We start from the raw sequence: 26,011 nt of genomic DNA, 5'->3' as shown, positions 1-26,011 counted from the left end.
TCCTATATTGCAGAACAGCACTCATAAATGATTTTCAAACTGATTGGCTGAAGAGATACTCAGTTCTTTATCTTTTATCAGAGATTGCAGATCTCTTGGAAAGTGCACTGTGTTAAATAGCTCTCTAATCACTGGGCATTCCAATATAAAAGCCCACAGACAATCTTTGGGTAAATGTGATGAATAGCTGACACCATTGATTCATTACTTACCACAAAATCTGGCCTGTTTATTATTCTAGATCTCTGAAAATCTTTTGCACATTCTAAAATTACTACACTTTCCATTAACTAGCTAATATTATTGTGCATTATGCTATCAACAAGCTTGTCATGTACTTGTTTCGTATTCACCATGTGATTTTGTAAACCTTATTTATATTGCAGGAGTTCCCTGATTTATGAAAGGCCCAATTTACAGATTCTCACATGTACGAATACAATCCATACAGGGGTACATTAATAACAATTTTAGAGATCCAATATATGTACATTTCCTCAAATTTATGAATGGCTATTTTTTATTGTTCTACATTGTATTATAACTTGAGTACAAATGGATTAATGAACAGACTCAAGTATGGAACATGTTTTCAGCCCGGGGACTACCAGTTTTCTCTTTTTTTGTTAATGAATGCCTATATCTTTGCCATACATTCTAGCTTAATTTTTTGTGAGTTCTTTCTCTTCTATAATTCTAGTCTTTTGTGCTCACTTCATTAAGTGTTACTGTTGCTATGAACATTTCTCTCAATAATTCTTTGATCTCAGACATACACTTAATAATAGCTAGTATTTTTGAATGAATTTCATTATACTAATCCAGATTAGGTTAATGTGAGCTTCAGCTTAATGTTTCAATTAAACATGATCGAATACTTGTGGAATTCACTAAAAACTATCCAGTATGCTCCTTGGTTTACAATTAGACTAGTACATGACTGTAAAAGATTGCTTATTGAGGACTCATATATAGTTATTTTACATGAATTCAATGATTGCAAACATTTTCCTTCCTTCATTCTGGCTTCTTGGCTTTGACAGAATTGAATTTCTGATAGTAATGGACCAGACCAGAGTTGCCCTATCCTCCAAAAGTATACTATGGAGGTTATTTTTAAGGCAAGTGTAAGGCTCTGTGTTCCATACATGATTTGATTGGTCCCCCACTAAGTTTTAATCAAAACATACTTGATTCTTACAACATAGTTAAATTATGACAAAAGAGGAATTGGCATAACTTTACTGTATTGAAATACTTAAGATAATGCACTGTGTCAACACTAATCATCAACTCTTCCAAAATAGGCAGCATCCCATAAACAAATGCTTGGAAAGACAATTCAGCAACACATGCTGTCTCAAATGCTAATTCTCTCCAGTGCAGAAGAAAGCAAACTGAAAGAAACAATCTGCACAAAAAAAAAGCACCCAGGGAGAACTCAAAGCTGTTTATCAACAGCCTGTCTGAAGGAAACATTTCAACACCACTGTGACAACACACAAGAGAAACAGGACAAAACATGCCTCTTAAAGGCACAGAATCATCTCACCTCCCCCCTGAAAAACATGGTTTCATTTTCAAAGACTTCATTCTCATGCTTTTAGTATCTACATCATATATACAGTGTATTAACTCCAAACATGTAAACATGCAATAACATAGTCCATTTCAGTCTGTTGCTTCTATCACTGCCTCCTCCCCCCGAGTTTTTCTTCATCAAAGTTGTGACAATGCATTGGTAATTACATTCTCTCATCCTGCTACATGTATGATTTTCAAACAATGGTTGTAACAATAAATTCCATCTAAATAGTCTGATATTTTTATCCTTAAATTTTTTCCAAAAATGGTAATCAGTTATGTTCAATATACATAATCGTTATTGTTAAACAGTTATGATCAGTTTACATAAATGTTGAACTGTTCAATGGCATCACCAAACTCAAGGTCTCTTCTTCCATTTGTGAAATATTTCTTTTGATGAATATTCAACTTTTGGGAAAAATACCCAACAGACCTTTCTATAGATCTATCGCCTTCTTGCACGAGTACAGCACTGACACCCACATTACTTGCATCGATAGCCACCTTGAACGGTTTTGAGTAATTGGGTGTTGCTAACACCAGTGATATGGTCAATACAGCTTTCAGGCTGTCAAATATCTTCTGATGCTCATCTATCCACTGAAATTTCTGCACTTCTTCAATAGGTCATTCAGTGGAGCAACCACGCTGCTAAAACTTGGTACAAATTTCTGGTAAAAACCACTCAAGCTCAGGAATTGCAGCACTTTCCTGTTTGTTAACAGTATGGGAAATTCCCCAATCACCTTTGTTTTCACATCCAGTGGGGCCATCTGTCCATGTCCAATAGCATGAATTAGGATCGTGACTTGGGATTTTGCGAACTTACTCTTAGAGAGGGTTAACATCAAGCTCGCTTTCTGAAATTGATGGAACAACTCTGCTTGATGTTGCAAATGTTCCTTCTATGTGTGACTAAAAATCACTAGATGATCTATGCACACCACAATTGGGTAATCCCAAAATGACCTTGTCATTTAATCTTTGAAATGTGGCTGGTTCATTCTTCATCCCAAATGGCATGACTTTAAGCTGGTAAGCTCCATTTGGTGTCATGAAAGGTGATATTTTCTTTGATGTTTAGGTAAAGGTACCTGCCAGTATCCTTTGAATAAGTTAAGTTTAGAAATACAAGTTGCTTGTCCCACTTGCTCAATGCAGTCTTCTAACTGAGCAATAGGGTAAGAATTGGATTTTGTAACTGCACTCATAGTCTACACACCATCCTTGGGTACCATCTGGTTTTGGTACTCTCACTATGGGTGAACTCCATTCACGGCAATTCAGATTGGTTATGTCATCGAAACGGTGCGAAAATTCATAAAGCAAAAGTACAAAGGGATCTGGCAGTGCTAGTCGAGGATTGTCTCAAGGTAAACATGCAGGTTGAGTCCGTGATTAAGAAAGCAAATGCAATGTTATCATTTATCTCAAGAGGGTTGGAATATAAAAGCACCGTTGTGCTACTGAGACTTTATAAAGCTCTGGTTAGGCCCCATTTGGAGTACTGTGTCCAGTTTTGGTCCCCACACCTCAGGAAGGACATACTGGTACTGGAGCGTGACCAGCGGAGATTCACAAGGATGATCCCTGGAATGGTAGGTCTAACATACGAGGAACGGCTGAGGATCCTGGGATTGTATTCATTGGAGTTTAGAAGATTAAGGGGAGATCTAATAGAAACTTACAAGATAATACATGGATTGGAAAGGGTGGACGCTAGGAAATTGTTTCCGTTAGGCGAGGAGACTAGGACCCGTGGACACAGCCTTAGAACTAGAAGGGGTAAATTCAGAACAGAAATGCGGAGACATTTCTTCAGCCAGAGAGTGGTGGGCCTGTGGAATTTATTGCCGCGGAGTGCAGTGGAGGCCGGGACGCTAAATGTCTTCAAGGCAAAGATTGATAAATTCTTGATGTCACAAGGAATTAAGGGCTATGGGGAGAATGCGGGTAAGTGAAGTTGAAATGCCCATCAGCCATGATTGAATGGCGGAGTGGAGTCGATGGGCCGAATGGCCTGACTTCCACTCCTATGTCTTATGATCTTCTGGTCTTATCTGTGAACATGCTTTGAATCTCCTTTTGAACCTGTGCCAATTTTAGAGGGTTAAACCTGTAAAGATATTGCATAATTGGAACAGCGTTTCCTGTATTTACATATAGGTAATCAATTTAATACTTCCCAGCATATTCTCACATATATCTCCATTTGATTCTATTAACTCTTTGAGGTCATTTTGATTTTCCTCTGGAAGGTAACTCAATAATTTATTCTAATTTCTGAGAATATCCTCATTGTCCAATTTAATTTGAGGAATGTCAAATTCAGAATCATCTAGATTTATAGAGTCATAGAGTCATACAAAACGAAAAGAGACCTTTTTGGTCCAACTTGTCCATGCCAACCAAGTTTCCCAAAGTAAATTCATCCCACTTGCCTGTGTTTGTCCCATATCCCTCTAAATCTTTTGTTTCCATGTGTCTATTCAAATGTCTTTTCAATGTTGTAACTGTACCTGTATCCACCACTTGCTCTGGCAGTTCATTCCACATAGAAACCACCTTCTGTGTGAGAAAGTTGCTCCTCGGGACCCTTTTAAATTTTTCTCCTCTCACCTTAAAAATATGCCCGCTCGTTTTGAACTCCCCTACCCTCGTGAAAAGACCTTGACTTTTCACCTTATCTACGCCCTTCATGATTTTATTTGCCTCTATAAGGTCACCGTTCAACCTCCTATGTTGTAATAAAAAAAGTCCCAGACTATCCTCTGAAAAGGATATGTAATGTTTTATTTACAAAATCTTTAAGGAGCTGGGAAGAACTCCAAACACTTCCAATTGTCAGTGCCAGTCAGAATTGCCACCTACCCTCTCCTGAACTTATCAGAGACCAGTTAGTCCTACACTGTATACTTCTGTAAGTTGGGGGGAAGGGAAAGGGAAAGCAACAGGAAGTATGGTGATAAATGAAAAGATAAGCAGCAGGTTAGCATGTAGGCAGGAGGGTTTAAGGTCAAGGCAGACTATGAAAGAAGCAAAAATGAAGGATTACTCAGGAGATATTAGAGATGTTGTGAATCATGATGTAAGAAAGCTAGCATAAAGGCACTTTACCTGAATGCATGTAGCATTCATAACAAGGTTGATGAGTTAACAGCACAAATCATGGTGAACGAAAATGATTTGATAGCCATCACGGAGACATGTTTGCAGAATGGTCATGACTGGGAATTAAAGATTCAGGATACCAGACTATTTGGAAGGACAGACAGGGATGCAAAGGAGGTGTGTAGCTTTGATATTCAAGGACGACATCAGGACGGTGCAAAGTGATGATGTAGGTTTTATAGAGCACGAAGTTGAATCCATTAGGAATTCCAAGAAGAAAACGTCACTGATAGGTGTAGTCTATAGGCCACCAAGTAATAACATCATGTTTGGGCAGGCAATAAACAAGGAAATAACTAATGCCTGTAAAAATGCTATAACTATTATCATGGGGGATTTTAATCTGCATGTAGATTGTTCGAATCAACTTGATCAGGGTAGCCTTGAGGAAGGGTTCGTTGAGTGTATCCGTGATAGTTTTCTTGAACAGCATGCAATAGAACCGAAGAGGGAGCAAGATATCCTAGATCTGGTCCTATGTAATGAGACAGGAATAATTAATGACCTCATAGTCAGGGATCCTCTTGGAAAGAGTGGTTACATTATGGTTGAAGTTAAAATACAACTGGCTAGTATGAAAATAAAATCCAATACCAGGGCCCTGTGCTCGAATAAGGGGGACTATAGTATAATGAGGGAGGACCTGGCTAAAGTAGACTAGAAACAGAGACTTTATGATGCAACAGTTGATGAGCAGCAGAGGATCTTCAAAGAAAGTTTTCAAAGTGCTCAGCAAAAGTATGTTCTGATGAGACGGAAGGACTGTAAGAGGAGGGGTAATCGGCCATGGGTGTCTGAGGAAATAAGGTAGGCTATCAAAGTGAAAGAGAAGGCATACAAAGTGACCAAAAACAGCAGGAATCTAGAATATTGGGAAAACTTTAAAGGTCAACAGAAAGCCACAAAAAGAGCTATAAAGAAAAGTAAGATAGAGTATGAGGAAAAAACTAGCACAGATTATAAAGACAGATAGCAAAAGTTTCTATAAATATGTAAAACAAAGAAGAGTGGCTAAAGTAAATGTTCGTCCTTTAGAGGATGAGAAGGGGCAAATAGTTATGGGATATGATGAAATGGCTGAGGCATTGAACAGGTACTTTGCATCAGTCTTCACAGTGGAGGATACTAATAACATGCCAGTAAGTGACGAAGAGACGAAGGTAGGTGAAGACCTGGAAACAATTATTATTATGGAAGAGTTAGTGTTGGGTAAGCTAATGGAACTAAGGATAGATACATCTCCTGGCCTTGATAGAATGCATCCCAGGGTACTAAAAGAGAGAGTGGGAAAAGTAGCAGGTGGATTGGTGGTAATTTTCTAAAATTCACCAGAATCTGGGCAGTCCTAGCAGATTGGAAAATAGCAATGTGACGCCACTGTTTGAAAAGGGAAGTAGACAAAAAATGAGGAATAATAGACCAGTGAGCTTAACCTCTGTATTGGGGAAGATGCTTGAGTATATTATCAAGGAAAAATTTAGCAGGGCATCTCGAAAGAAATTGTCCCATTGTACAGAAGCAGCATGGATTCATGTAGGGCTGATCATGCTTCTCAAATGTTTTGGAACTCTATGAAGACATTTCAAGCAGTGGACAATGGGGACCCAGTGGATACGGTGCACCTAGCTTTCCAAAAGGCCTTTGACAAAGTGCCGCACAAGAGGCTGCTGCATAAGGATGCATGGTGTTAGGGATAGAGTATTAGTGTGGATAGAGGATTGGTTGACTGACAGGAAGCAAAGAGTGGGAATAAATGGGTACTATTCTGGCTGGCAATCAGTGAATAGTAGTGTGTTTTAGGGATCAGTGTTGGGACCACAATTATCTACAATTTGTATAGATGATTTGGAGTTGGGGACCATGTGTACGGTGTCACAATTTGCTGATGATACTAAGATGAGTGGCAGGGCAAAGTGTGCAGAGGACTATGAAACTTTGCAGAGGAACATAGATACATTGAGTGAGTGGGCAAACGTCTGGCAGATGGAATACAATGTTAGTAAATGTGAAGTCATGCATTTTGGTAGGAGTAACAGTAAAATAGATTGTTACTTGAATGGTAAAAAGTTGCAGCATGCTGATTTGCAGAGGGACCTGGGTGTCCTTGTGCATGAATTGCAAAAGGTTGGTTTACAGGTATAACAAGTAATTAGGAAGGCTAATGGAATTTTGTCTTTCATTGCTAAAGGGGTTGAGTTTAAAAGCACAGAGGTAATGTTACAGCTGTACAAGGTGCTGGTGAGACCACACCTGGAGCATTGTGTGCAGATTTGGTCTCCTTACTTAAGAAAGCATGCACTGGCACTGGAGGGGGTGTAGAGGATATTCACTAGGTTGATTCTGGAGTTGAAAGGTTTGGCTTATGATGAGAGGCTGAGCGGATTGGAATTATATTCATTGGAATTCTGAAGCATGAGGGGGAATCTTATAGAAACGTATAAAATTATGAAGGGAATTGATAAAACAGAAATAGATAAGATGTTTCCACTGGTAGGTGAAACTTTGACAAGAGGGCATGGCCTCAAGATTAGGGGAAGCAGGTTTAGAACTGAACTGAGAAGGAACTTCTTCACCCAGAGGGTTGGTAATCCATGGAATTCCTTGCCCAGGGAAGTAATTGACACTATTTCAGTAATCGCTTTTAAAGCTAAGGTTTAAAAGCGATTGAAAAATAAAATGATTAAAGGATATGGTAAAACGCGAATAAGTGGAGCTGAGTCCACAAAAAGGTTAGCATGATCTTATTGAGTGGCGGAGCAGGCTCGAAGGGCTGGATGGCCTACTCCTGCTCCTAGTTCTTATGTTCTTATACTTGTGTGAGGAAATCTGCTTCTGCCAGCCCAACTTTAATTCTTAGAGAAGGCCTGAATGCCAACATCTTCGAATCCTTGAAACCCTGCCTTTAAGCACAGAGATCGTTCCTTGTGTATAGTTCAAACTGGCTTGCCAGTGCTAAGCAGTTTACACCATTAAGACTTCAGTGTCCTTACTATAATGAAGTGAACACAATTATGAATATCATTATACTGTGGCTGACAATGGGTTGTTTGTGGTAGCAGCCCATGTGATGACAAGGCCTGATGTGAGATGGAGTGCTAATCTTCCACCATCTGCTCCCTCTCACTTGTTTCAACATCATTGACAGCACTGGTTAGCATTGGGTTTGATGACAGGAATTCAAACCATGTGTACTGTGATGGAAAGAATTTCCGATTGCCCACCATCACCAGGCGTAGCTCCAGAGCACAGTTTGCGTGTAACTACAGAACTTGGACTCCCAGAGGGAGCTGTAATCCATGACACAGTCCAGCTTTGGAGCCATTTGTATATAAATAATGGACAACATGAACCACATTAAACGTTATGCCACAGACAATGCTCCAATAAATTACAGTAATTCATTGCTGCCTCAATGACCAGCAATGGTGAGAGGGTACTTAAGATAGTTTACTGCTGCACGGTGACAATCCATTTGTAATCATGGAAATGGAGAGAGAGTTTCCATGATGGCATTTATATGTGTATGTGTGTGTGTCTGGAAAATGATGATGATGCAAAGGTTAAATGAAAGTTGGTGATCATAGCAAGTTCAATTTGAAGACATACAGGGCAGATATTAATATTGAACACTGCAATCAGTGTTTCTATCCTCCTTTTCTTCAATAAAAGTGTATTGTTATTCTGACAACTTCTGCAGCTTGAATCTATTAACCCCTTCTATTGAGAACTCTTGATTGCTGCTTCCATGACTGGCTTAAACTTAACACGAGGTCAAAGGCATGGTCAACGCATGGTGATGCAGTGCAAGGTGTCCCATTTTGTGGGGAATTAAGTGGTGAACACAACACAAAGAGCCTGCAAAGAACGTGGAGCAAGAATAGAGAATTCAGCTCCACCATTCAAAACAATCATAACTCATCTCAGGCTCAAACCCACTTTCCTGTCCCCTCTCTATAACTCTTCAACCCGATACTAGTTAAAGATCTGTCTATCTCCTCCTTTAATTTATTCAATGTCCTGGCATCTACCACAGTCTGGATAGTGAATTCCTCAGATTCATGACCCTTTGAGAGAAGTAGTTTCACCTCCTCTCTATTTTAAATCTGCCAGTCCTTATCCTAAAACTATGACTTTTGTTCTAGATTGCCCTGCTCGTGGAAACTTTCTGTCTACAACTACTTTGTCAATCCCCTATAAAATCTTATAGGCCTGAATTGGATCTCGTCTGTGTTCTAAACTTCAGAGAGTACAGGCCCAAACTACTCAATCTCGCATCATTATACAAACTCCTCATCTCTGAAATCAACCTAGTTAAACACTTCTGAATTGTACGTCTCTAGTCCAATTACATCCCTCCTCAAATAAGGGAACTAAAATTGTATGCAGTACTGCAGGTGTGGTCACACTAATGCCTTATCCAGCAGCAGCAACACTTTCTGAATTTTATATCCTATTCCTTTAACAATGCCAAAATTCCATTTGCCTTCCTTATTATTATAAGTTAGCTGTATTAACCATGCTAAATTTCCACTTAATATCCAGGGATGTGTAGGTTAGGTGTGTTAGCCATGAAAAATATAGGGTAGGGGGCTGGGTCTGGCTGGGATGCTCTTCAGCAGGTCGGTGTGGGCTTGTTTGGCTGAATGACCTGTTTCCACGCTGTAGGGATTCTGTAATTCGATGATTACCAGCTGTATGTACAAACTAGTTTTCTACAATCCATGCAAAGGACTCCCAGATCCCTCTGCACCAAACACTCTGAAGTTTCTTTCAATTGAAATTATAAGTTGCAGTTCCATTCCTCCAACAAAAATGGATAACCTTGAACTTCTCCATGTTAAACTCCATCTGCTAAATTTTGGCCTATTCACTGAACGTATCCATATCCAGTTGCACAATTCTTGTTTCTTCATTGCAACTTACTTTCAAAGGGATTCTAACAGATTGGTTGATCAGGTGAGAGTAGGGCAGATAGATTACAATGCAGCAAAGTGTGAAATCATCCAAATAGATCCAAACAGTTAGAGATTGTGGGGAATGTTGCCAATCAGAGGGACCTACGCAACTCAACGCACAAGTTGCAGAAGGTTACCATGCAGGTCCAGGAAGCTATTAGCGAAGCTAATGATACAGTAGCTTTTGTAAGAGCGAGATTAGTGCATAAAGCTAAAGAGGCCATACTTGAAGTTTTGTGTGCAAGTAAGTTAGTGCCTTTGGTTGGATGGCTGGTTTGTGATGCAGAGTAATGCCAACACTGTGGGTTCAATTGCCACACTGGCTGAGGTTACCATGAAGGACTGACCTTCTGAAACTCTCCCCTCACCTGAGGTGTGGTGACCCTCAGGTTAAACCACCACGTCATTTCATTCTCCAGTAGGAGAACTGCCCTGTGATCTGCTCGGACTATGGCACTTTTACTCCTTAACTAATGAAGCTCCATCTTATTCTCAGGGGAGTGAATTGAATATTCCAGTGAATCAAATGCTCACTAGCTTCCTTCCTACAAATGAAGTAAATTGGACTTTCATTCCCTGGAGCTAAGGAGAGATAATCTCTTTGAAATATAAAGTTCTTCAGGTATTTTTTTCAGTCATTATGTAGGATGTACATGTTGGAAATTACTTAACTGCCTTTGGACTCAGTGGCTTGCTACCATTCCAGAGGGTAGTTAAGAATCAATCACATTGCTGTGGGTCTGGAGGTACTTGTGGCCCAGCCTGAGATTTTCTTCCCATAAGGACATTAGTGAACTCGATGGATTTTTACGACAATTGGTTATGGTTTAATGGACTGAGACTAGCTTTCAATTCCAGATTTTATCAATTTAATTTGAATTCCATTAGCTGCTAAGGTGGGATTTGAACCTGTGCCCTCTGATCATTAGAGTTGGTCTCTGGATTACCACAGCGTGGTCCTCCCTGTTATGGAGCAGACCAGACCCCCTCAAAGTATTTCAAGAAGGTAGCCCAGACCTTAACTTTACTAGTTGCTTTAAGCAGGTGTAAGGTGGATATTCCAGGAGTAAAGCAGTTGGTCAAAACACTCAGTTTTAAAAACAAAATCAGAATATATTTACAGACTACCGAATGCAACACAAGCAAAAGAGAACAGAATATAGAATAACTTAATCTAACTGAAAACTCAAGTGACTCTATCACAACTTAATTTCCTGCAACATCCCAGAAACACCTCCTAGGCAAAAAAAGGTAAAATCTAAATCAGGTTCTTAAAGGAGAGATGCCAGAGAAAGTCAGCCAGTAAACCTCTGTTGAATCAGGGAATCTTCTTCCCCCAGCACTCTTTTTTGACCGGCAGTTTCAAACTGTTTGCTTGCTAAAACCAAACCAAGCCAAACCAGGAAATAACCCTGAACTGTAGAAATGGCCATTCCCTTTCATTGTACAAAATGTTTCTTAGAAAAAAACTAGAAGCCTTTTCAAGTAGATATTTCCAGACATATCGGAACCTCTGCCTTTACAACCCCGCTCAAGAAAAACCAAGGGCAAAATAACCTTGTTAAAGGAGCAGAATCATCACATTCTCCCTATATGTGGGGACAGAGATGTTGAGGTAATGTTTCCACTGGCTGAGGAATACAGAACAAGGGACCAACTTAGCGAAATAAGGGGTCAGCCCTCAGGATGGAGAACTCCCAAGGTACACCAACCTTTTTGAGTAATTGTTCCTCAAATCAGTCCCAAACAATCAGCCTCTTATACTATTCCTGATTTCCCAGCCTCACGAGAAGCAATGTCTCAGTGTCTATCTACCCTGTCAAGCCCCTTCACAATCTTGTAGTCTTCAGTGAGGTGGGTTCCCATTCTTCTAAACTCACAAGCTCAATTTACCCAGCCTCTCATCATAGGAATCAACTCAATAAACCTTTGATGTACCTCCCCCAATACAAGTTTAGCTTTTTTTCAACAAGGAGAACACAATTACAGTATACACAGTATCACCAAAGCCCTGCACAATTGCAGCAAATCATGAAGAACAAGAAGATAAAGGTTATGATGTTTCATAGTCCTTAGAGCCCTTGAGATGTTAGATTTTTAAACTAGACCACAGGTGCTATTCTGTTCACATATCCTTAGTTGTGGTGAAGTTTGTCGATATTTTTACATTCTCAGTAATCGATTATTTTCCTAATTTACCTTGTCATGGGGGAGGCTGAGATAAACAGGGAGACAGACACCCTTCCAACTCTTGATTTTTATTTCTCTTTACTCTGGTGCCCAAAAGTAGTGACTGAAATTGAGTTCAATATATATTCTTAAGTCTGGGTTTACTGTCTGTCAAAACCAGCTAACAGGCAAGTAAACATTTATCTCTCAGCACGTTTTGAAAGATTTGTAGCTCAGATTAAGGTTCTGGATGTAGGTTTGCTTACAGAGCTGGAAGGTTAGTTTTGAGACATTTTGTCACCATACTCAGTATCAGTGAGCTTCCAGATGAAGCACTGGTGGTATGACCTGCTTTCTATTTATGTATTCTGGTTTCGTTGGGTTGGTGATGTCATTTCCTGCGGTGATGTAATTTTCTGTTGTTTTTCTCAGGGGGTGGTAAATGGGATCCAAGTCAATGTGTTTATTGATAGAGTTCCAGATGGAATGCCATGCTTCTAGGAATTCTTGTGCATGTCTCTGTTTGGATTGTCCTAGGATGGATATATTATCCCAGTTGAAGTGGTGTCCTTCCTCATCCATATGTAAGGATACTAGTGAGAGTGGGTCATGTCTTTTTGTGGCTCGTTGATGTTCATCCTAGGACAAGCCAAACAGAGAAACACATGAGAATTCCTAGAAGCATGGCATTCCAACCGGAACTCTATCAACAAACACATCGACTTGGATCCCATTTACCACCTATGAGAAAAAGAACCGGAAATTACATCACCATGGGAAATGACATTACCAACCCAATGAAACCCAAATACATAAATAGAAAGCGAGCCATCTGGAAGCTCACTGCTGATGTTACCTAGTATAATGATGAAACGACTGAAAATGAACCATCCAGTTCAGCGAGCAAACCTACATCCATTTTATCTCTCAATATTTGAAGTTATCAGTTCTGAAGAAGAGTCCACCATCTACCATCTAGGAGGGCAGTTTGGTTCTTCAGTCTAGTTAGAAGAAGTAACACATTCTGCTTTTGCTTTCCTTCCCAATCAAAATACCGTTTCAACATATTCACATACAGACTCTGTGAGTTTTCCTTCTATCTGGTATTCTTACCAAATAATTCACCTCAAACAGTTTCCTTTTTGATTTGATAAAGCCCATTAAACTTTGCCTTTAAAGGTTACCCTCCCATTGGTAGTAATATTAACACTTATCTCCACGAGCAAAACTATGGTTTTTTGATCTCTTGTCTGCTTCCTGTTTCATTACATGCTGTTCTGTTTTTAAATACTGTCTAGCCAGCTCATCTTTATTCAATTTCTCCCTCATATTTGACAATAATGTAGTCTCTGAGTGCTGAGTCACTAATTTTTCCTTAATTAATTGAAGTGGCCCCCTCACTTCATGTCCAAAAACTAATTCAAATGGATTGCATTCATTTGATTCGTTCAGTACATTCCCAATTGCAAAATGTGCAAGTGAAATTCCTTAATCCCAATCCTCTGGACACTTTTGACTATAGGTCCTAAACATAGTTTTTAAAGTGTGATGCCACTATTCAAATGCTGCCTGTGATTCTGCATGGTACATGTTTTGCTCCCAAGCTATCCATAATTTCCTTGAATAACTTTGATATAAACTTTGATCCTTGATCCTTGATCCGATTGTATCCGTGTGAGTAATCTGTACCTCGTAAAAGTATTTGAGTAACTCTTCTACAGTCCTTTTAGCCGTGATATTGTGTAATGGAATGACCTCTGGAAATAAAGTAGACACACTCATTATGGTCAACAAATATTGATTCCCATTTTTTTGTTTTAGGGAGAGGTCCTACATAATCAATTAAGATTATTGTAAAATGTTCCTGAAATGCTAGAATGAGTATTAAGGGTGCTGGTTTTTATCACTGCCTGAGGTTGTCCTATTATTTGAGACCCGTCATATGACCAGCAAAATTCAACCACATCTTTATGCAGTCCAGAAAATGTCTGTGTTTTGGCTTGAGTTTTCCTTACTCCCAAATGACCTCTCTCTCTGCTACCTCATGTGCGACCCATAAAACCTTCATTCTATAACCCAGCAGTAGTCTAATTTGATAAATATCTGCCCATATTTCCTCCGCTTAAGTATGTAATGTTCTCCATTTCATATCAATATGTCATTTTTAATGTAGTAGCATTCTGGATACATTTAGATTTGTATTCTGTATATGCTTTTTGGTACAACTGCTTTAGTTCTCCACCTTTTTATTGTAATTCAGCTAATTTCTCTGAACTAAAAATATCCACCTGTTCTCCATCTGTTCTTGTTTTCCTCAATCGTTTCATCAAAAATAGGTTTTGATAATTGAATTTCAACATCCTTATCCTTACTCTTTGATTTCTCCTCCTGTTTCAACCTGTAGCTTTATGACCTTGTTGTGACACAGTTTGGAAAAATCCCAGGATATGCTTCCTGTATACTTTCAGTTGTCTATATTTCCACTGGCTTTTCAATCACAGTTGGCATCACTCCCACCTGCGATCCAGCTATATTATCGCCAAGGATAAGTTGTATTTCTGGAAAAGAGAATTTCTGAGCCAGCTCAGAATACAAAAGTAGATGGACCTCTCTTTAAGCCATATTTTTTCATTTTTCTTTTATTCTTAAACTATCAAGATTGCATCACATTGGGGTGACAAATTGAAGCTTTTCACTTTATTTTATTATATTTCTCACTGTAAAATATGTAAAATAAAATCATACAAATTCAAAATTCATTCTATTACTGCTACACTACTTTACCACTTTTCACTGGACTCTCCAGCCTCACTTTATTTAATGGAACACTGCTCTTCTCACCATGAAGTCCACATACCACCACTTTTCTGGCAATACTCCTTCTGAATTATATATCACCTCATCTCTCACCATCAAAGATTGACTTGCTCCTGTACCTTTTAAAATCTGAATTTCTTTACCTTCTTCTCCTGGTAAACATGAATAAACCTTACTCATACAAGTAATGATTTGTAGATGCCATGAAGGAGCGGCGCTTTGAAAGCTAGTGCTTCCAATTAAATCTGTTGGACTATAACCTGGTGTTGTGTGATTTTTAACTTCACACAAATAAGCTCTTTAAAGAGATCTGACATTTTCTTATCAACCAACCCTGACTGGCTGTAGATGTTTTTTGCTTCAACTGTGATTTCCTTTACAACTTTAATAAAATCCACTGGCGTATTCTGTTTCCCTGCATCAGTCTTCCCAGTATTTATTTTTTAACCACAGTCACTGTGTCTTCATGTGCCCTACTTTATTACAGTGAAACTATCTGAGGCTTTTTACTTCTTTTCCCCCTTCATGGGTATCTTTTTAAAACATTTAAATTATCTTTGTTATTTTCTTTGAGATCTCCTTTTCCTTTACCACCTGAGGATTTCGCTCTCCTAATTTCTATCCCTCACAGATTGAAACTGATATTGGAAGCCAAACTTTGATTTATAAACTAACTTATAATCATCTGCTAATCTTTCAGTTTTAACTTTCTCCTCTTCCACATGAATTCTCACTACTTCAGGAAGTGAATTTTTGAACTCCTTCAAAATTAAAGTCTTTCTAAGAGAGTCATATAATTGATCTTTTTCAATGTCCTTATCCATCTATCAACGTTACCTTGTTTAATATTTTCAAATTCTATGTACGTTTGGCTAAATTCTGTCCTTAGATTCGTAAAACATTGTCTGTAGGCTTCCAGCACTAGTTTATATGCGCCTAAAATGGCTTTTTTTCACCTCATCATACACCCCAGATACTTCCACTATTAGTGCATAAGTACTTCACCAGCTCTACTTACCAAGTTTGTTTGTATCAACAATACCCACATGGTCAGTGGCCATTTCATTTGTTTAGCAACTTTCTCAAGTGAAATGGAAAAGGCTTTTACATTCTTCTTGTTGAACTTTGGTAATGTTTGGACACATTGAAACAAATTCCCACCAGGCCTTTGGCAGCAATGGGTTTGCTGTTCATCTCTGTCCTCATCACAATGCCCTTTACTTTACCTCCTCCATTTTAAGTTGACCTTCACCTTTCAGTTCCAACTTCTGAAGTTCAAAAGTTCTCGATCCCTTTCTTCTGCTGGAGCTATTCTTTCTTTTTCTTCTACTTGAGCTATTCTTTCCATTTCTTTTTCCCTTGTCAATGCAAGGAGTTCTCAAAGCTGTTTACTAACTGCCTGTCTGAAGGAGACATTTTGGCAACACCACTCTGCCAGAGAAACAGGACAGAACACATCTCCTAAAGGCACAGTGTCATCACATGATACTGCATGGGAGATTTAGTTCCTTTCATTTCATCAATGTGCTTTGTGCATAAGCCTATTTTGTTGAATACCTCCAGGTACAAGCAGTAAACACAGCTAAGGTTTCTGCAAGAGCAACGTACTTCTGTGAATTTCCTTCTGTTTCTGTTAGAAGCAGATCTTCCATTAATTATGTAAGTCTGATGATTTTCATCTTTTTCTGTCTTGTCCTTTTTTTATTTTGATTGTAATTTCATATGTTGTGATCCAGCATGTGGGAGCTCTGGATTTTGTCAGATCCTTAGTTATAAGCAGAGTCATATATCAGTTTCTAGAAGACGGTTGGTCACATTCTACTGTCTTTTTTCCTGAAATTATAAGATACATGAATTAAACTCAGAAAAAATGTAAAAAAATTCTGAAAATATAATCAGCATAGCATATACCATGCAGAGTATTTATCAAATTATTTACCCATTTTACTGGTATAGGTGATTTAATAAATGTTTTTAAAACACAGTGGCCATGTTGCCATCACATCAATTATTTTTATAATATATATTAAAGTTATATAACATTATATTAATAATGAATAAAATATTAAATAGTATCATAAATAATAATAATAATACAAAATAAAATTATTGTTTGTAATGTGTACAGAAAATTTAGAGGAGAATGTAGATAGCCTGATTAGTAAGTTTGTGGATCATGCAAATTTTGGGGGATCTGCGGATAGTGAGGATTATTCCAAAGGATACAGCAGGATGTAGATAGGCTGGAGACTTTAGCAGAGAAATGGCATGTGGGGTTTAATTTGGGCAAATATGAGGTCATGTATTTGGGAAGACTTAATGCAGGAGGGAAGTATACATAAATGGCAGATCTTTTAGTAGCATCAACACAAAGAGGAATCTAGGTTTACAGGTCCACTGTTCCATGAAAATGGTAATTCAAGTGGATAAAGTGGTCAAGAAGGCATATGGCATGGTTACCCTCGTCAGTCAGGACACAGAGTATAAATATTGGCAAGTCATGTTGCAACTTTCGCTCAGCCACATTTTAATATTGAGTACAAATTTGGTTGCCACACTACCAGAAAGATGTGGAATGTTAAAAATCACACAACACCAGGTTATAGTCCAACAGATTTAATTGGAAGCACACTAGCTTTCAGAGCATCGCTCCTTGTGGAGGCTTTGAAAAGGGTACAGAAATAGTTGACCTGGATGTTGCTTGATTTAGAGGATATTAGCCTTGAGGAGAGATTGGACACATTTAGTTTGTTTTCACTTGAACATTGAGGGATAAAGGGGCAACCTGATAGAAATTTACAAAATTATGTGAGGTATGATTAAAATGGATAGTCAGAGCCTTTCTCCCAGAGTAGGAATGTCGTTTAGTAGAGGTTTAGGGTAAAAAGGGTAAGTTTAAAGGAGAGGTGAAAGGCAGGTTTTTTATAACGAGGATGGTAACTGCCCGAAATGTGCTACCAGAGAGAGTGGTGGAGGCAGATACAATAGCAACATTTAAGAGTCTTCTTGATAAATACATGAATAGGCAGGAAATATAATACAATACAATCAGCCCCTTCGGTCCACCAAGCCTGCACCAATTTCTATTCCTTATTTAGACCCTCAGCTTATTGCCCATATGCGGTTTCTATCTCTCTGTTCGCCTCCCGTTCATGTAAAATCAAGATGAGCCATAAATGTTGCTAATGTGCCGGTTTCCACCACCTCCATTGACAGTTCATTGCAGGCACCCACCATCCTCTGTGAAAAATTCCCTGCACTACTCCCCTAAATTTTGTCCCTCCCACCTTGAACCCTGTGCCCTCTTGTAGTTGACCTTTCTACCCTGGGAAAAAAGCTCTATCCAACCTATCTATGCATAGAACATAGAACATTACAGTACAATACAGGCCCTTCAGCCCTCGATGTTGCGTTGCACTGCAACCAATCTGGAGCCCATTTAACCTACACTATTCTATTCTTGTCCATATACCTATCCAATGACCATTTAAATGCCCATAAAGTTGGCGAGCCTACAACTGTTGCAGGCAGTGTGTTCCTCACTCCTACTACTCTCTGAGTAAAGAAACTACCTCTGACATCTCTCCTATATCTATCACCCTTCAATTTGAAGCTAAGCCCCCTTGTACTAGCCATCACCATCCGAGGAAAAAGGCTGTCACTGTCCACCAATTTAACCCACTGATTTTCTTATATGTCTCAATTAAGTCACCTCTCAACTTCCTTCTCTCTGATGAAAATAGCCTCAAGTCCTCCAACCTTTCCTCTAAGACCTTACCTCCATATCAGGCAACCTCCTAGTAAATCTCCTCTGAACTCTTTCCAAAGCTTCCACATCTTTCCTTTAATGTGGTGACCAGAATTGCATGCAATACTCCAAATGTGGTCGCACCAGAGTTTTGTACAGCTGCTGTATGACCTCATGGTTCTGAAACTCGATCCCTTGACTAATAAAAGCTAACACACCGTATGCCTTCTTAACAGCCCAATCAACCTGGGTGGCAATTTTGAGGGATATATGTACATGGACACGGAGACCTCTGCTCATTTACACTACCAAGAATCTTCCCATTTGCCCAGTACTCTGCATTCCTGTTACTCCTTCCAAGGTGAATCACCTCACACTTTTTTGCACTAAACTCCATTTGTCACCTCTGAGCTCAGCTCTGAAGCTTATCTATGTCCCTCTGTAACCCACAGCATTCTTCGGCACTATCCACAACTCTACCAACCTTAGTGTCATCTGCAAACTTACTAACCCACCCTTCTACGCCCTCATTCAGGTTGTTTATAAAAAATGACAATTAGCAGTGGACCAAAACAGATCCTTGCAGTATACACCACTAGTAAATGAACTCCAGGATGAACATTTCCCATCAACTATCAGCTAGCCAATTTCTGATCCAAACTGCTAAATTGCCCTCAATCCTATGCCACCATATTTTGTGCAATAGCCTACCATGGGAACCTTACCAAATGCCTTACTGAAATCCATATACACCACATCAATAACTTTACCCTCATCCACCTGTTTGCTCACCTTCTCAACGAACTCAATAAGGTTTGTGAGGCATGACCTACCCTTCACAAAACTGTGTTGACTATCCCTAATCAACTTATTCCTATCGAGATGATTATAAATCCTATCTCTTATAACCTTTTCCAACACTTTACCCACAATTGAAGTAAGGCTCACTGGCCTATAATTACCAGGGTTTCCTCTACTCCCCTTCTTGAACAAGGGAACAACATTTGCTATCCTCCAGTCTTCTGGTACTATTTCTATAGACAATGATGACATAAAGATCAAAGGCAAAGGCTCGGCAATATCCTCCCTGGCTTCCCAGAGCATCCTAGGATAAATCCCATCTGGCCGAGGGGATTTATCTATTATCACATCATTATTGCCTTTCCCCTAGCTGTAGCTCTTGCTCTCCGGTGTATACCTATCCCTTTCCACCACTAAAGTAAAAATAACTGAATTGTGGTCACTATTACCAAAGTACTCACCTACCTCCAAATCTAATACCTGGCAGGATCATTACCCAGTACCAAATTTAATGTGGCCTTACCCCTTGTTGGCTTGTCCACATGCTGTGTCAGAAAACCTTCCTGCATGTTTTTTGTGTTGAATTCTGGAAAGGGTAAAAATAGATAAGTCCCCTGGGCCTGATGGCATTTATCCTAGAATTCTCTGGGAAGCAAGGGAGGAGATTGCAGAGCCATTGGCCTTGATTTTTATGTCCTCGTTGTCTACAGGAATAGTGCCAGAAGACGGGAGGATAGCAAACTTGGTTCCCTTCTTCAAGAAAGGGAGTAGGGATAACCCTAGTAACTATAGGCCAGTGAGTCTCACTTCTGTTGTGGGCAAAGTCTTAGAGAGAATTGTAAGGGATAGGATTTATGAACATCTGGATAGGAATAATGTGATCAAGGATAGTCAGCATGGTTTTCTGAAGGGCAGGTCCTGCCTCACAAACCTTATTGAATTCTTTGAGAAGGTGACTAAGGAGGTAGACGAGGGTAAAGCGGTAAATGTGGTGTATATGGATTTTAGTAAGGCGTTTGATAAGGTTCCCCATGGTAGGCTACTGCAAAAGATACGGAGGTACGGCATTGAGGGTGAGTTGGAGGTTTGGATTAGGAATTGGCTGGCTGGAAGAAGACAGAGGGTAATAGTTGATGGTAAAGGTTCACCTTGGAGTGCAGTTACTCGCGGTGTTCCGCAAGGATCTGTTTTGGGACCATTGCTGTTTGGCATTTTTATAAATGACCTGGAGGAGGGGCGAGAAGGTTGGGTGAGCAAGTTTGCAGATGATACGAAAGTTGGTGGAGTTGTTGACAGTGAGGAAGGATGTGTCAGGTTACAGTGGGATATAGATAAGTTGCAGAGCTGGGCAGAAAGGTGGCAAATGGAGTTCAATGTAGGTAAGTGTGAGGTGATTCACTTTGGTAAGAGTAACAAAAAGGTGGGGTACTGGGCTAATGGTCGGATACTTGGTAGTGTGGATGAGCAGAGGGATCTTGGTGTCCACGTACACAGATCTCTGAAAGTTGTCACCCAGGTAAATAGTGCGGTGAAGAAGGCATATGGCGTACTGGCTTTTATTGGTAGAGGAATTGAGTTCCAGAGTCCTGAGGTCATGTTGCAGTTGTATAAGACTCTGGTGCGGCCGCATCTGGAGTATTGTGTGCAGTTTTGGTTGCCATACTATAGGAAGGATGTGGAGGCACTGGAACGGGTGCAGAAGAGGTTTACCAGGATGTTGCCTGGTATGGTAGGAAGATCGTATGAGGAAAGGCTGAGGCACTTGGGGTTGTTTTCATTGGAGAAAAGAAGGTTTAGGGGTGACTTGATAGAGGTGTACAAGATGATTAGGGTTTTTGATCGGGTTGACCATGAGAACCTTTTTCCACGTATGGAGTCAGCTATTACGACGGGGCATAGCTTTAAATTAAGGGGTGGTAGGTATAGGACAGATGTTAGGGGTAGATTCTTTACTCAGCGAGTCGTGAGTTCATGGAATGCCCTGCCAGTAGCAGTGGTGGACTTTCCCTCTTTATAGGCATTTAAACGGGCATTGGATAGGCATATGGAGGATAGTGGGCTAGTGTAGTTTAGGTGGGCTTGGATTGGCGCAACATCGAGGGCCAAAGGACCTGTACTGCGCTGTATTTTTCTATGTTCTATGTTCTATGTATTGGACAAAAACTGACCCATCTGAAGTACTTGAACTATAGTATTCCCAGTCAATATTTGGAAAATAAAAGTCCCCCATAACAACTACCCTGTCACTCTCGTTCCTATGGAGAATCATCAATGCGTCTCATAATTTTGTAGATGTCTATCAGGTCACCCCTCAACCTCTATCTTTCCAGTGAAAACAATGCAAGTTTATCCAACCTGTCCTCAGAACTAAAATCCTCCAACTAGACAACATCCTGGTAGACTTTTTCTGCACCCTTTCCAGAACGTCCACATTCTTCTGGTCTTGTGGCAAATAGAACTGCATGCAATATTCGAAGAATAGAATGATATGGACAAAAGGTTTTTAGTTTAGAAAGATGCTAACATAGTCTTGGTGGGCTGAAGGGCCTTCTTCTATGCTGCACTGTTCTTTAAATCATTGGATATATTTATAATTTCTTTTTAAAGTCTTTCAAAGTAATGTTTTATAATCACAATGTAATCTATATCTTGCTTGTTAAGTTATTTTGAATATAGAGTGGCATCTTTTGAAACACTGCTTGTTGCCAGTAGTTAAGGAATCAAGTGCACTGTGTTAACAGTGGCACATCTATGGTGCACATCTGAAACAAATAGTTTTGTTCCCTTTATGCCGGTTTAAACAAAAAATAACTTCTGGAGGAACATCTGTTTCGTTTTGGTTTCAGCAACTTTTATAGCCAGACAGCACAGTAAGGCTACTTAAAATATTGCTATTAAGAAAGTACAAAGGAAATGAGTGATTTGATGAGTTCAAGTACTTTTCTTTCATCTTCGACTGATTGATGAAATGAAAATCTTCTCCTTTTCTCTGTAAATAAATTGGAGCCAAATCTCAAGGCAGGTCCAGTTAGAGATGGAACAACAGCACAATACTGCCTGTAATATGACATTAATTGGCAACAAGTGAGTCATCTCCTTCAGAGACGCCAAGAACATGTTTTGTGCAGAAAATGGAATGTTGTCATTGGGACACTTTTTAGAAATTAAAGATATGGCATACATTTAGCAAAATTGTAAATGTGTCCTTCTCTTCTGTTAAGTGTTTGTTTATTTTTACTTTTCTAGAAAGATGAAAATGAAAATAAATTTGCTTACACTAAATAGATTCTAACCAAAGTGTAAGACTGATTTTTATGTTTTAGCACTGACTCTCAGGTTTAGCAAAAATATTTGCCAAGCCATTAACAAACAAGTGATTAACTGACCTCAGTTTCACAATTATCCTGGATATAACACTCCAGTAATGGTAAACAACTTTGGTTAAATTTTAGAATTATTATTGTTGTACCAGTAGATTATAATTTACCAAAAATCACAAGCATATTATTTTCAAATGCAGTTATAATATGTCTGCACACAGCTACCAAAGCATTTTGGATCTTTGTAACATCTTGTATATGACCTGAATCTATCTCATAATACTGCTGGCTGCAAAAAAAAAGAAAAACATCTTCCATTCTCAACAAAGTGATGAACATGACAGTAACCAAAATATAAATTAAATTGATGTTTCTGTGGAAGCAACAATCCAAATGCTCTCTGCTTATTTCTATCAATGTTTGTCAGGAGATCTGGTGTATTGAACAGACTATTTCCTTTTATATTTACATCTGTTACACAGACCCATCTGGTATCAAGTACCTTCAGTACTGCCTCTCTAATGAGCCAGATCCACTTCAGGGTCCTGTATTAGCAAAATGATTTATAGAGGCATATATTTGAACTTGTTTTTCCAGTATCTGTCACACGAGTCGGAGTCCATATTATGGAGAAGAAGATGGATGTGATTACCATTTTGTAACTGAGCAAACGTTTGAAGAAATGATCCGACTGGTAAGAGTTTTCCAACATCAAAGACCCAAAAGATTGGATATAATGAATTGTAAATTATTTTTTGTAAATGCTTTGGGAACCTTTCCAGAATTAATATGAAGTGGAGTTGGGTGTAGATTTGAGTTAAAATGTATAAAATACACATTGTTATTTTTGCTCAGAAATGGAGCAAGCCATTTGAACATGATAAAACAACAAGTGCTGGAGAAACCCAGCAGTTTTGGCAGCAACTGTAGAGAAAGAAACAAATTTAACACATTGAGTCTGATATGACTTCTCGCTCTATATGCTGTTCACATCTTTTCAGCTTGTTGTAGCATCAGGATTACCTTAGTAATAACCATTTGAAATGCTCTATTTGTACTGTCATATCCCTTTTACTCCTTCTTTAAAAGCTTTTTATAGTCTTTGATGTAGACCATTCCATCCTTCTACAGCTCTTCTACTCAATGGTCTATGTTTTTCATAGTTTATTGGTGTGATGCTGCTGCTATTTTCACAAGGTTATGCTGTCCTTGGTTTTTTTTCAGGAGGTTGTAAAGACTTAGACACCAAAAAGTTTGGGGTTGATCTACTTGAGAATGCTGTCAAATTTTTAAAAACAACACTTGTAAAATGAAAGGGGAATGGCCATTTCTTCCAGCTCAGCTTTTCTATGGTTTGGTTTTAGCAGTCTGGCTGTTCATTGAAAGCAGTCAGTTCAGTTTCAGGCTGCTGGTCCAAGAAACAGCTACATGGAAGAAGGTGCTGAATGCTGGGTTCCTCTGTCATCTCTCTCTCCTGTAAGAGCGTGTTTGATTTTACATTTTTTGCCATGGGATGTTTACAAGGATTGTTTGCAGGTATTTTAAACAGCATCATTAAGTTAGGATAATCTGTTGGGTTTTCAGATAGATTACATTATTCTGTATTCTGTTCTCTGTTGTTTGTGTTTCATTTGGTAATTTTATAATTAAATTCAGTTTTGTTTAAAACTAAGTAATTTGACCAGTTGCATCTCTTCTGGGATATCCACTACACACCTGCTTAAAAGAACTAGCAAGTTAGGCTCCAGGCTACTTTCTTGAAATGTTTTATGAGGGTCTGGACTGATCCATATTAATTGATACAGATCTGAACTGACCAGCACACCTGCATTAGTTCCTTCTTCTGTGCTAACATACCACAAATATCCATCTTTCCAGTTACTCTGTTCTCTATATAAATGCAGTATTTCAGTGACAGTGATATTACTGCAGCCATCTTGAAAGTAGGACATCTTTGATGCACAAGCTAGTCTGTTCTTCTGTCATGACCAACTTTGGGAAGTATGCTGTTACTTGAGACTCAATACTCCTGGATTGATCACAAAAGAAATCAAAATACTCTTACGTTTCCAATTTATCTGTCTGATGGGCTGAGTTTAGCAGAAAATATGGACAGAGTTCTGTACTTAACAAGATACTTAACAACGTAATGTGGCACTACTATTTAAGAAAGGTAGTAAGGAAAAGCCAGGGGACTATAGACCAGTGAACCTGATATCGGTGGTGGGCAAGTTGTTGGAGGGAATCCTGAAGGACTGGATTTACATGTTTTTGGAAAGGCAAGGACTGATTAGGGCTAGTCAGCATGGCTTTGTGTGTGGGAAATCGTGTTTCATTGAATTGATTGAATTCTTTGAAGAAGTAATAATGAGGATTGATGGGGGCAAATCAGCAGACATGATCAATATGGATTTCAGTAAGGATTCAACAAGGTTCCTCATGATAAAGACTGGTTAGCAAGATTAGATCTCATGGAATACAGGGAGAACTAGCCATTTGGATACAGAATTAACTCAAAGGTAGATAACAGAGGGTGGTAGTGGATGGTTGCTTTTCAGACTGGAGGCCTGTGACCAGTGAAGTGCCACAAAGATCAGTGCTGGGTCCACTGCTTTTCATCATTTATATAAATGATTTGGATATGAACATAGGAGGTAGTTAGTAAGTTTGCAGATGACACCTAAATCGGAGATGCAGTTGACAGTGAAGAAGGTTACCTCAGATTACAACAGGATCTTGATCAAAGCGCCAATGGGCTGAGAAGTGACAGATGGAGTTTCATTTAGATAAATGCAAGGTGCTGCATTTTGGAAAAGCAAAACAGAGCAGGAATTATACACTTAATGGTAAGGTCCTGGGGAGTGTTGCTGAACAAAGAGACCTTGGAGTGCAGGTTCATGGTTCCATGGAAATAGAGTCGCAGGTAGATAGGGTAGTGAAGAAGGAATTTGGTATGCTTTCTTTTATTGCTCAGAGTATTTAGTACAGGAGTTGGGAGGTCATGCTGCAGCTTTACAGGACATTGGTTAAGCCACTTTTGAAATATTGCATGCAATTTTGGTCTCCTTCCAAATGGAAGGATGTTGTGAAACTTGATTTACAATGATGTTGCCAGGGTTGGAAGAATTGAGCTATAGTGAGAAGATGAATAGGCTGGGGCTGTTTTCCCTGGAGTGTAAGAGGCTGAGGGGTGACCTTATAGAGGTTTATAAAATCATGAGGGGCATAGATAGGGTAAATAGACAAGGTGTTTTCCCTGGGCTGGGTGAGTCCAGAACTAGAGGGCATAGGTTTAGGGTGAGAGGGACAAGATATAAGGGACCTAAGGGGCAACTATTTCATGCAGAGGATGGTATGTGTGTGGAATGAGCTGGGGGAGGAAGTGGTGGAGGCTGGTACAATAACAGCATTTAAAAGGCATCTGGATGAGTATATGTATAAGA

At 39.2% G+C, this 26,011-nt stretch overlaps 1 protein-coding gene across 7 annotated transcripts in view; it reads left to right on the top strand.

The window, feature by feature from the left end:
- lrguk (leucine-rich repeats and guanylate kinase domain containing) overlaps positions 1-26,011 on the top strand; it is a 161,519-nt gene that overhangs the window by 87,524 nt on the left and 47,984 nt on the right. For all 7 annotated transcript variants that reach the window (XR_011955321.1, XR_011955322.1, XM_072562905.1 and 4 more), the window contains exon 12: positions 23,166-23,262. Coding sequence is in view for 5 of the 7 variants with exons in the window: in XM_072562905.1 (XP_072419006.1) it covers positions 23,166-23,262 (97 nt within the window). In the remaining 2 variants the exon portion in view is untranslated. The remainder of the gene's footprint in view (positions 1-23,165; positions 23,263-26,011) is intronic.

The sequence above is a fragment of the Chiloscyllium punctatum genome, chromosome 44, assembly GCF_047496795.1.
Source record: "Chiloscyllium punctatum isolate Juve2018m chromosome 44, sChiPun1.3, whole genome shotgun sequence".
Classification (NCBI taxonomy): Eukaryota; Metazoa; Chordata; class Chondrichthyes; order Orectolobiformes; family Hemiscylliidae; genus Chiloscyllium; species Chiloscyllium punctatum.
This window is presented reverse-complemented; position numbering and strand designations above follow the sequence as displayed.